Source organism: Ahaetulla prasina, chromosome 3, assembly GCF_028640845.1.
Source record: "Ahaetulla prasina isolate Xishuangbanna chromosome 3, ASM2864084v1, whole genome shotgun sequence".
Classification (NCBI taxonomy): domain Eukaryota; kingdom Metazoa; phylum Chordata; class Lepidosauria; order Squamata; family Colubridae; genus Ahaetulla; species Ahaetulla prasina.
This window is the reverse complement of record NC_080541.1, coordinates 76,232,057-76,244,165: the sequence shown is the minus strand read 5'-3', so window position 1 is coordinate 76,244,165 and position 12,109 is coordinate 76,232,057. Positions and strand designations below refer to the sequence as shown.

General features: G+C 37.3%; 1 protein-coding gene across 5 annotated transcripts in view; it reads left to right on the top strand.

Annotated features, from left to right (window-relative positions):
• Nucleotides 1-10,453, top strand: part of RNF144B (ring finger protein 144B) — a 66,541-nt gene extending 56,088 nt beyond the window's left edge. For all 5 annotated transcript variants that reach the window (XM_058177888.1, XM_058177885.1, XM_058177884.1 and 2 more), the window contains 5 exons: nucleotides 4,290-4,350; nucleotides 5,991-6,195; nucleotides 6,975-7,119; nucleotides 7,613-7,702; nucleotides 8,088-10,453. In XM_058177888.1, the coding sequence (XP_058033871.1) occupies nucleotides 4,290-4,350; nucleotides 5,991-6,195; nucleotides 6,975-7,119; nucleotides 7,613-7,702; nucleotides 8,088-8,228 (642 nt within the window). In that variant the 3' untranslated portion in view covers nucleotides 8,229-10,453. The remainder of the gene's footprint in view (nucleotides 1-4,289; nucleotides 4,351-5,990; nucleotides 6,196-6,974; nucleotides 7,120-7,612; nucleotides 7,703-8,087) is intronic.
• The last annotated feature ends 1,656 nt before the right edge of the window (nucleotides 10,454-12,109 follow it).

Below are 12,109 nucleotides of genomic sequence, written 5' to 3'. Positions count from 1 at the left end.
TTACATTCTCTATAGAATACTTCAAGATGCTGCTTTCTGCAATTACTTCATTTCTCCTAGTGCATTTGGGACATTGGGAAGTTGGGATTAACTGCGAAAGTCCCTGGTGCTCTCTGAGGTTGGGTATTTTCATTACCAAACTAGGTAACACCATCAGTGCTGGAGGATGTTAAATTAACAGGCATTTAGCCAGTTCCCCTTTCTAAGGGGGAAACAAATGAGAAGCAGTTAGGCTTTTGAAAAGATGTGTACGGCTAGCAAGGTAATATAACAGGATCTTGAAAGCCTGTCAAAGCAATTCTCCTGCTTAGGTTATACCCAGCATAATTAAGTCAGAATTACTCTGTCTTTGTTTCTCACGCTTTCCCCTCCCCTTGCTGTGGTGTTTCTTGTGCAAAGTCCTGTTTTTCCTCTTCCGCTTTCCCAGGGTCTGTTAGCCATGCCCTCACAGCCTGTGACCTATTATTCAGGCTACTACTGAAAAGTAAAGTAACTTCTCTGGAAGATTGATAAAATTCTGTTCAAAATTAGTTCATCTGATAAAAGAAAAGGGCCAGAGGTAAGAAGACAGACCCAGGGTGAAGCATGAGAAACTCACTCAATGTGCTGGGTGAATTTTCTCCCGTTTTACCATTGTTCTTTGCCCCACCAACCTATCAGATGGACTATTTTTGGAGATAGGTTGACTGGTTTTCCAGAAGACCAGTAGATCCATGTTTCCAAAGCAGTTCGAGTGTTGATTACTTCATGGAACTCTTTTGCTGTGACATCTTCTTCTTGCCCAGGCAACTGGAAACGTGGCTGTAGTTTCCATCCCAGGTACCTAACTCACTGTTTCTCAATCTGATGGCTGGAGAATCCTGGGAGTTGAAGATCACGTACCTTGAAGTTGCTCAGCTTCTCTCAGACCTTCCCCTGACTTCAATTGCTGATGGTTCTCTCCCCCCCCACCATCAGATTGTGATGTTGGGTGAGAAAACAATTGAAGTTTGGGAGGTTTACCCATCATTTCCTTTAAATTGTCCTGCAGTAAAAATTGAGAACAGAACCATTCACAAGACTTGTCAGCAAGTAAGATTTGTGCTTGTCAGTTGGACCAGTGCAGATTATGCTGGGGTTCCCCCCCCACACACTTTTTTTTTTTTTGGCTGATTCATGGACTGGAGAAATGCACATTAGAAAGGGTTGTGGGACAGGGCCTTGAGTAACTCTTTCCTTAGTGCAGATTCAAGAGGGAAGCTGGATACATTGAAAAGTGTTTGTCATGAGCTTAGAGCAGGGGTCAGCAACCTTAAACACTCAAAGGGCCACAAAGGTCTTAACTGGAAGCCCCCCCCCCCCCCCGTTCAATTCTGGAGCCAACCAGAAATCCGGTTCCCCCACCATAGAGTCTCCTCTTAGTGTGGCATCCTTTTCCTCTACTTGTCCTAACTGAAAACCCTATCAGTTGTGGACTTAACCGGAAAACCTTCCCCTTGCTATAGAGTCTCTTTCTGGTGTGCCGTGCTTTATTTCCCCATAACGGGAAGCTCCTCTCAAAATTGTGACGGTAACAAGGAGCTGCAGCAGAGGGATGACATGCGGCTCCAGAGCAACAAGGAAATACCATCTTAATTTAGTTGTATATTTACTTCCACAGAGTCCGTTTTGTTGTGTTTAAATCCTTATCCCTATTTGTTGCCTTCAGCTTCTCTGTGACCTGTCATTAGCTGTCTTTTTTTTGTTTTGTTTTTGTTTTCCTGAGATCAATTCCTTAATGGAATTGTAATGAGAGATCTTTGGGAGATAAATGGCTTTGTTTGGGAGAGCTGTGCATTTATTTCCTATCACTAAACAAATATGATCTGACAGTAAACATCTGCTTTCCATTGACTGCTATAAAATTTTGCATTATATAACCTCATTGTCTGGGGAAGACAAATCTTCGTCTCTGGGTATGTACTTCACCAAAATCTTTATTATTAATAACAACATACACAATGCTGTCTTGTGTGATAGCTCTGCACTATTCCATTGTTTTGATTTGGGCTTGTTTTATTTTTATATTTCATAGCAAAAAAGAGAAGCACTGCCCAAAGATGTTTGCTTTCCTATATCCAATTATTTCATTTTTCTTTCTGCTGCTCCTAACAAATCCTCAAAGTCTTGTTTGAGATGGCGAGGGAGGTATTTAATGAACAGAAATGAATATTTTATGATAGGAGTAATGTGCACTCTCTTGCTAGAGTAGGGGTAGCAATAAACTGACATCCACTGGAAACCAAAAATAGGAGTGATGAAAGAAAGAATAAGAGAAAAAGCACTTTACATCTGTCATCCTGATTTGTAGAAACATGATTCTGAAATCATGGTGTCAATAGCATTCATTACCTTGCATCCATTACTAATTACTGGCATTTAAATGAGGATTGCTCATTGTCTACTACATATACTACATATACTTTATTACATACATGTAGTATGTAGTACATATACTTTACATATATATGTAACACAGAAGCACGAAGCACGAAGCTGAAGCCTGAAGATGACGAATGAGACTTCGTCGAAACGTCGCCAAGACACTTCCAATTTTACGCGGGAGAAAACCCGAATAACCAAAGACCTACACACACACACACACACACACACACATATATATATATGTATATGTATATGTATATGTATATGTATATGTATATTATGTATGTAGTACATATACTAAAGTACATATACTTTACTACATACATGTAGTAAAGAGAAACTGAATGTCCCTGAGAAATTATTTTGAAGTTGCTTCGGTAATAAAACAGTAAGCTAGTAATACTACTATGTATCATTATTTGCTGGAGAGAAACACTTTGATGAGGCACTTTTATTAGTTGCAGAGCTACAATTTCTCAAACAGCAAGAATTCACAAACTAGTTATTCCTGCGAGAGTCAAAGAAGTTAATGGCATATATATGAGGGTTGGGGTTGAGGCAGTTTTAGCACATCCTGTTCCCTTTTGGCGGCAGATAGCAGCAGGGTTTTTACTACAATAGTTTCTTTTAATGTTTGTCCCATTTCCTTCTTTGGTGTGGGCTTGTGTGTGTGTGTATGTGTGTGTCTGTATATGTATATGTATAGGTAGATTGTTATTATTGTTACACCAAATTATCCACATGAAGTAAGTCCAAATATCTGATTTTTAATGCTTCTTCACATGTATAGAAATCTGATGCATAAAATAAATACAATTCCTGATCCTCCGTAGTTGGAATCAAAGGGTATGCCTTAGCACAGTGTTTCAATTTAGGATAATCACAGATGTCATTAACTGCTGCCATGGAAAGCGGAATGAAATCCAAATGATTAATATCAGTGGGAGATGCTAACAGGGTCCTTTCTGTCTGATAATAAATCTGTTTTGCCTAGGGATACATTTGCTCTGCGTAGAGAGGGAGCTGAGTGCTGGAATGATTAGAATCTTGCACAGGGGAATAATCTGAGTATATTCAGCAAGTGATGTTTTAGTTATTATGATCATTATCATGTGACAGTTCTGGTCATTTGAATCTTCCATACTGGCACACAGTCAATCTTCACCTTAGAGTTGTTACTCTTCAACAGGAAAAAAACAAACAAACTCAAAGCAAATTAAACTGAATACTGAAAAACATGGCTCGTCTTTCAAAGCCTTCAGAAGAGATTCTATATGGCTAGACCTGAAGTAGGTGTCTTAATATGATTTAATTGTGAATGACCTAGAGATTTGTTTGGGACTCCATACACATTTTGAGATAAATAATTCCTTCAGATATTATGGTCTTTCTGCTGTTTGATTACAGGTTGATATCGAATTGTTAATCCCTCTTCCAGTGTTCCCCCATCCTCAGCTGCACACGTTTTATTAAAACAAACTAATGAAAAAATCCCAGTTTAATGGAAAATTGTTGACTTAATTATCCATATACTTTGCAAGGAGTATCGGTAATACATAAAAATGATAATGTGTTTATATAATGATGTGTGATAAAAATACCTAAATTGGATCCTCTCTCTCTCCCCGCCCCCTCTCATAGATCAAATTCCTAGTGTTACCATTTCAGACTTAGTATAGATAGCAGGAAACTAGATGTAAAATTCAAAAGTTTCCATATTTTTGCTAAGAAAATAATATGGATAAATCCATGTGGTCCTGCGGAGTGAGTTTGATAAAGAGAAACATTTTTAAAAAATTATTGACTGAGATTTTGAGAGTATTTACTAATAATTGCAATCAGACTTCTTTGTTTTTATCATTCTGTTATTGTATTCTTCATTCCAGATAGCCAGCTTGGTGTCTGCAGACCAATTTCAATTGTACAAGCAGTTGAAATTTGAAAGAGGTATTTTTTTTACATTAATATGTAGGGTTTCAGATTGCCTTGTTAAATTCACAAAGTAGCAAAGAAGATGTAGGAAAAGTTACTTGACTGGTTACTTGTACAATCTTATTAATGTCTACTCAAAAATAAGTCTCATTTAGTTCAATGACACTTAACCTTGGGTAAATAGTTATAGAATTGTAGCCTGAACTAATATACATACATACATACATACATACATACATACATACATACATACATACATAAATTGCTAGCAGAGAAAATCAGAGAAAAGGGGGGAGAAAAGAGGAAAAAAAGCCAGTTGCTCCACAGAGTTCAGAATCTCTGAGCTTAACATAGTCCAGATCTCAGTCCTAAAATCAAAGAATCTATAGCTTTACTGCTATAGATTTACAATGATAAAAAGATTTACAATTCCTAATGAACCAATGGGACTCATTCTGAGAAAAGCTCTTTAGTGCACACAGTCTGCAGATAGAGATGTGTAGACTCTTCATGGGAATCAGCAGGGGCTCATGCCATGTGCATACAGGGGCTGTATGCCATGGCAAAGCAGGGCATGCCATGGCAAAGTGTGGGCTTTGTGCCATAGGAGAAGTTTAACCCTTGCTGTCCGTTCTTCATGGTTTTGCATGCTCTTTCTTTGCCTGGTGTCCATTAAAGTTGGACATTTAAACAAATTACTAATAATAAGCCATTTGAAAGATTAAGGCATAAACTGACAGTGGTGGTCCCAATGGTTATCAGCGCACTGGGTGCCATACAAAAAGGACTTGGATGACACTTAGAAAATCTGCACCTTGACAAACTTTTCATCTGTCAATCACAAAAGACTAAGCTGCTTGGATTCATGCATGTACTACGCCAGTTCATTAGAACATCCTAAGACCAACAGCAGCTAAAGAACTGGCAGCAGTGAGTTCATGTTGTTGTGTTTATAATAATAACAACCTTTTACTGTCAATATTTAAAAATCAGAAAATTGCATTCCTTCCTTTCTTAAATAACATAGTCAACTTGGGCTGGAAATAGAATTTCCTTTTGCAGGTTTTACCAAGCTAAGAATACCTGCCATGATGCTTTAGTAGTTCTTCCTCATGTGAAATGAAGTATATGTTTTTTGTTTTTTGAGGATGCTTGCAGGATTCAGACCACAGCTGGGTGGATTCTGATGTACCATAATGAAAGAACAATCCCTTTTGCCTAATGATTCGTTCCCTGTAGGGTGCTGGATATTCAATTATTTTTCAGGAGCAACTTCAGATTTCCTAAAATACTGTACAGTAAGGAAACTCATGCTAGGGAAATCAGTAATTTTTCCCCCATCTTACACTGAGGGTATATTCATAGTTGTCGAACTGGCAGCCCATGGGCTTGATGTGTCACACGCAGACCACATCCGCCCCCACTCCACAAAGGCAAAAAATGTCACGATAGGTTACGTGACACGATCAAATTTGACACTTGTGATTTAGATGAAGACAAGATAGACAAGATGGATAAGAAATTTCCACTTTTCTAAAACACACTGGTAGCTATAAACCTGATCATACCCCATATTTATAACTTCGGTTTCTCTTCTGATTGTATAAATCTTTCACCATTTTTAAAACTTATGTTTTGATCTGTAACGTTTTCAGAAGTGCATTTGGATCCACTGAGGACCTGGTGTCCCTCTGCTAACTGTCAGACCGTGTGCCAAATTGAACCAAGCGACTCTGGATTACCAGTGCCTATAAAATGTCAGACGTGTTATTTGACATTCTGTTCATCGTGCAAAGAACCTTGGCACATAGAGGGATCATGCTCAGAAAGCCATTTGAATGGGATTGCAAGTGAGCAAGGGTAAGTGAAGAATCTGTCTAGCTGTTGAGAAATCTTTGTATCATTCATATAGCTATAAATACTATATTTCTTTAGCAAGAAATTACATTTCTGACACTGGTTAAATAATGTAATTCATTAATTCATTAATTGTTTGCTAGCTGAAGGGAAGACATTCTGGGCTTTCATTGTGGCACCTCAAGTTTTTGATATGCTGCTTCAGCATTCTTGATTCTGGAAGGTCAGTTCCATGGGTGCCATCAACTAGACTGGCTTTTTGTCAGCCCAAATGGCAGATTTGGGGATCAGGTTTAGCTAGGCAATATGACAATTTCTTGGTGGGCAAGTGCAATGGAAGCTGTTGCCTGGGTATAACTTCAGCAGGGGTAAATAGAGGGAATTAGTTAAGGGCTGTTTTGTACCTTATGAGGAAGCATGGATGAGAAATATATTTTACTTTCATATCGTTAAAACAGAATACTAAAGCAGAAATAAGATGAATTTACCTGCTCGTTTTCCCAGTGGAGGAAATATTTGAATGCCAACATTGTCCAAACATTAAATGCAACAACAAAATAAATGGGAGGGGAGGGAAGGGCATCTGTTATTTTTGCATGTGTTTGCAAAGGTTGCGGTGAATAATTGTTGCATAAGGGAAGTGCTTTTCATCAGATGAAGCACATTTACATGGGTCGATATTCTTCTAGGCAACTGTGCTTCAGTTCAGTCTGAATGATTAGGGGAATAGCCAGGGTACCGTTAAGACTGTTTCAGATTATTTTCCTCCCTTTCTTTTCTAGAACACTTATTAAAAACAACTCAGAAGCTCCAATTAAACAGTGTCCAGTTTGTCGGATCTATATTGAACGGAATGAAGGCTGCGCTCAAATGATGTGTAAAAATTGCAAGCACACATTTTGCTGGTACTGCCTACAAAATCTGGATGTAAGTCGTCTCTGGCAAAAAGGTTTTTCCTCTAGGGTTGTTTAACACTTCTAGCTAGGAAGACCGATGCTTAAAACGATTAATTTTCCATGATTGCATCTCATGGTTTTCCTTTTGTTGTCTTTTGAGTTCTGCCTCCAAATCTTATGGCAGCAGATCTCAGACCTATAACACTTGATGAGGTTAAATGGAGTTTTGGAAACGATACATATTCCTTTTTGTTCAGCTTTACTAGAACTTGCTCCTCATTTACCAGTGATTCTTTTTCCTGCTTTATAAAGCTGCATGCTTTATAAAGCCTAACTTTATAAAATATGCAGTCAGTGATTGCTTCATAGAAGGTTAACTGGTGTCAAACCGTTGGTGACAGTATTTTTTTGTGAAATTCCAAGTATATAAAATAGAGCTGGAGGAAGCCTAAAGCCTCATGTTGCCACTTTGTTATCCAAAAAGGTTGAACTTATACATGACGGCGTACTGTTTTGCCTTTCAGAATGACATCTTCTTAAGGCATTATGACAAAGGTCCCTGTCGAAATAAACTGGGCCATTCACGAGCCTCAGTTATGTGGAACAGAACACAGGTATGCCAATAACGTGGATTTGTGTTTATTATCAGTTTGGTCTCGTGGTTTTAAAGCACCAGGCCGGAAATCGGGAGATTGTGAGTTCTAGTCCTATCTTAGGAACAAAAACTGGCTGGTTGACTTTGGGCCAGTCACTCTCTCTCTCTCTCTCTCTCTCTCTCTCTCTCTCTCTTAGCCCAACTCACCTCACAAGATTGTGGGAAAAATAGGAGGAAGAAGGAGCAATACTTTACTACCTCGAGTTATTTAAAATAATCAAATTAAAGAATAATAAAAGGCAGGATAAAAATAATCTAAAAATAAGCTTCAATGGTGTAGATATAGATATAGGGTTTTCATAGATATAAGGTTTTCCTTCTTATTTCTTCTTTTCAACTTCTAGGTTGTTGGCATCCTAGTGGGCCTGGGAATCATCGCTTTGGTCACATCTCCATTGCTGCTCTTAGCTTCGCCGTGCATCATTTGTTGCGTCTGCAAATCCTGCCAATGCAAGAAAAAGAAACATGGTCCACCACCAACATAAAATGTTCTGCCTATTTGGGATGCGAATGTCTATCATGTTTGTCAGGGAGAAGACTAACGGTTGACGTCTTGCACTTTGCTTTACCAACCGATTCTCCTTTGTTTTGCCAACTTCTGTAAAAAGTGCCTACTGGTTCACAGGTTGCCACTTTATTTGCAAGCTGCAGTTCAGCGGGGGTGGGGGAAGGGTGGGGCTATTTGTTGTGATCTGGGTTCATTCTGTTTTTTTTTTCATTTTTTTTAATGGAACCGGACATGTAAGGTATTTTAAGGTGTTTCAAAATGACTGCTTTGTTGAAATTGGCAGATGAAACTGCAGCCGTTCACCAGATTCTGAATTTTCAGAGCACCTTGACAGTGTATCTCCTGAAGAAGCTGTACAGTTGAGTAAGAAAATAAAATGGGTAATTCAGCACTTTTAAAAGAAAATGTTGGTTACTTTAAAATTTTAGATTGCTAGTGCAGACTTAGTGGCAATTAAAAAAAAAACCAACTCTTTAAGTTACTATACAACTTTTTATTTTTTTAAAAAAATCTGTAGTTGAAAAGGGGAGAAACTATAAAACTCAAGTGCTAACATCATTGGTAGATCACCTTGCCAATTTACACGTTTTTCAAAGGCAAGTCAGGTCAAATAATTTATTTAAAATAAGTTCTACCTTGCTACTGCACCAAAACCGGTAATACGAGTCTGGCTTTACATTGTAAGCATAAAATGCTGAGCAGATCACCCTATTTGTATCATTTATATGGCCTATAAAATAATTACTTCAAAGCAGTTGATAAATCCTGAGTGCTAGTTGAGATGCTAGCTTTGGTCCAGAAGTCAGAAGTGCAGCATAACTGACCTGAATATGACATAACTGGGCCTTTATTTATTTTTCTCTAGATTTCATTATTACTGTCTTATTCCTCATGGTTGAAGTTTAGCAGAGGAGTGCAAATGATATTGAGACATAAGGACTTTGGTCATCAGTAGGAACAACTGAATTTGCCAAAAGGTTTGCCTTTGTAGACGTATTGTTCAGTAAAGAATAGTGAATACTTAAAAAACCAAAAACATGATCCTAATACATATTGTTGCAACAAATATGTATAGCCATTTTGTTGAGCTAGGGAGAGACTGTGAAAATAACAGTGTTCTCTGAACAAATGTTTGTAAGTTGTGGACTTCCTCTATATCTACAACAAAACTGTGAAGATAACATACAGCTCAAAACAAGTTACATGTGCAAGCATAATTAATAAATCTAAATTTTCAGTTGAAATAACTACTTGTTCACGTTGGCATATCTATTATCTCAAAACATATCCTCGGCTAGTGTGAAATTAAAAAAAAAAGACATGCCTTGAAAATATTGGAAAAGAACAAAGGATGATGGAGAATATACAGCTCTGCAATCTTGGTTACAAGAAAATAATTCTCTATTCTGATCATGCATTCATCCACACCACCCCATTCTATAATAAAAGGTGGCATTACATAAATAAGGCACTCAATTGTTTCTTGAACAATTAAATTTATGTATTCTATGGTATGTAGTCTAATACATCAAGGAAAGCCATATATGTTTCATAATGCTCAAAATGTTGTCTAATGTCATAAAATTGTCTGGACTTTTACAAGAAAATTCTTTTAATAAGCTTAAATTATTGGATCAATTACTGTAGAAATAAATTGCCATATCATCAAGGAATGTTTTAGTTAACAGAATACTTTGTGTTTATATTATCTCTCATATTGCTTATGGAACAGCAATATTCTATCTACAGTATCTAGCATGATGGCTGGGGAATTCTGGGAGTTGAAATCCACATAAGATTGCTATAGTTGAGAACCACTGACCTAAAACTATCTGACTTGTATGTGTCTAATTTTCTGATATCTAGTTTGATAGTAAAATATAAGCCTTGGGAACCTTGGCCGGTGTAAAATTTTAATAAGTAATAATTTGAACTGGAATCTTTAGTAGCTGAATGAAAAGGGGGACGACGTAGGAGAAACAACAAAGAAGGACCAGTTCTCCTACTGTAAATTTCTCTACCCACCCCCAAATCTTGCCAGGTCCCCAGTTCTTTTTTAAATTAAAATTGATGAAATTTGTAGGAAATGTTTATCAGAAAATGGTAGCCGATCAGATTAAGGATGTGTATTTCTTTTTTTAAAAATTTTTTCTTTGTGTAAAACTTGTTAACATGAATAAATAAAACTTATTTTGACAAAAAGCTGTTGACCACTACAGAAAAGTGTTTTTTTTATGTTTTAAAGTCTATTGCTATTTATTTTTTTTTATTTTTATTTTTTATTTTATTTATTTTGTCAAACAGTATACATAAGCATAAGCATGAAATAACTATATATAACTATATATAAGTATGGGTATGTAATAACTATATTAATTTGATATAACGAAAGGAAACAATAGGACAGGAATGGTAGGCACTCTTGTGCTCTTATGCATGCCCCTTACAGACCTCTTAGGAATGGGGTGAGGTCAATAGTAGACAGTTTTTGGTTGAAGCTTTTGGGATTTTGGGAAGAGACCACAGAGTCAGGTAGTGTATTCCAAGCATTAACAACTCTGTTACTGAAGTCATATTTTCTGCAATCAAGATTGGAGCGCTTAACATTAAGCTTAAATCTATTGTGTGCTCATTTATTGTTGCAATTGAAGCTGAAGTAGTCTTTGACAGGAAGGACATTGTAATAGATGATTCTATGAGTTAAACTCAAGTCATGCCGAAGACGGCGTAGTTCTAAATTTTCTAAACCCAGGATTTCAAGTCTGGTGGCATAAGATATTTTGTTGTATTCAGAGGAATGGAGAACTCTTCTTGTAAAATATTTCTGGACATGTTCAGTTGTATTGATGTCAGAAATGTGGTATGGGTTCCATACAGTCGAGCTGTATGGAATATATGAAAATATGTCTATTTTCAATAGACATCTCAATAATTTTTCTATACGTTCAGCATTAAGTGGAAAGGGGCAGGAAATAATAGCCCAAAGCGTGGGGTTGCATTCTCTCAGGTGAATGGCAAATGGATAATGGAACTGGATATGTCTAGTCTTATGAAAAGAAGGACTAGGGGTGACATGATAGCAGGGTTCTGATATCTCGGGGGGGGGGGGGGTTGCCACAAAGAAGAGGGAGTCAAACTATTCTCCAAAGCATGAAGCAATGGGTGGAAACTAATCAAGGAGAGAAGCAACTTAGAACTAAGGAGAAATTTCCTGACAGTTAGAACAATTAATCAGTGGAAGTTGTAAATGCTCCAACACTGGAAGTTTTAAAGAAGAGATTACATAACCATTTGTCTGAAGTGGTGTAAGGTTTCCTGCCTAACCAGGGAGTTGAACTAGAAGACCTCCAGGGTCCCTTCCAACTCTGTTATTCCATTCTATTCTAACTGTCCTATTTTAGGGAACAGAGTTAACAAGTTACCACCATTATGTTCTTCTTATTTTGGGTGCTTTTCCATTCAAAGAAAACTAAATGCATCGTAACTAGTCTTGGAAACTTTCTTCATTTCTGGCAAAAGAGAAGGCATTCCTATACTATACAGGTGTTTCTTGATTTGAGCCCAAAATTTCCCTTGCTAAACAAGACAGTTGTTAACTGAATTTTGTGCCATTTTATGACCTTTCTTGCCACTATTTTTTTTTTGTTTACATTTATATCCCGCCCTTTTCCGAAGACTCAGGGCGGCTTACAGTGTGTAAGGCAATAGTGTGTAAGGAATCACTGCTGTTGTTAGTTGTAATATGGTTGATAAGTGAATCTGGCTTCCCCATTGACTTTGCTTGTCAAAAGGTTGCAAAAGATGATCACATGACCCCAGTATACTGCAACCATCGTAAATATGAAGTAGTTGACAAGC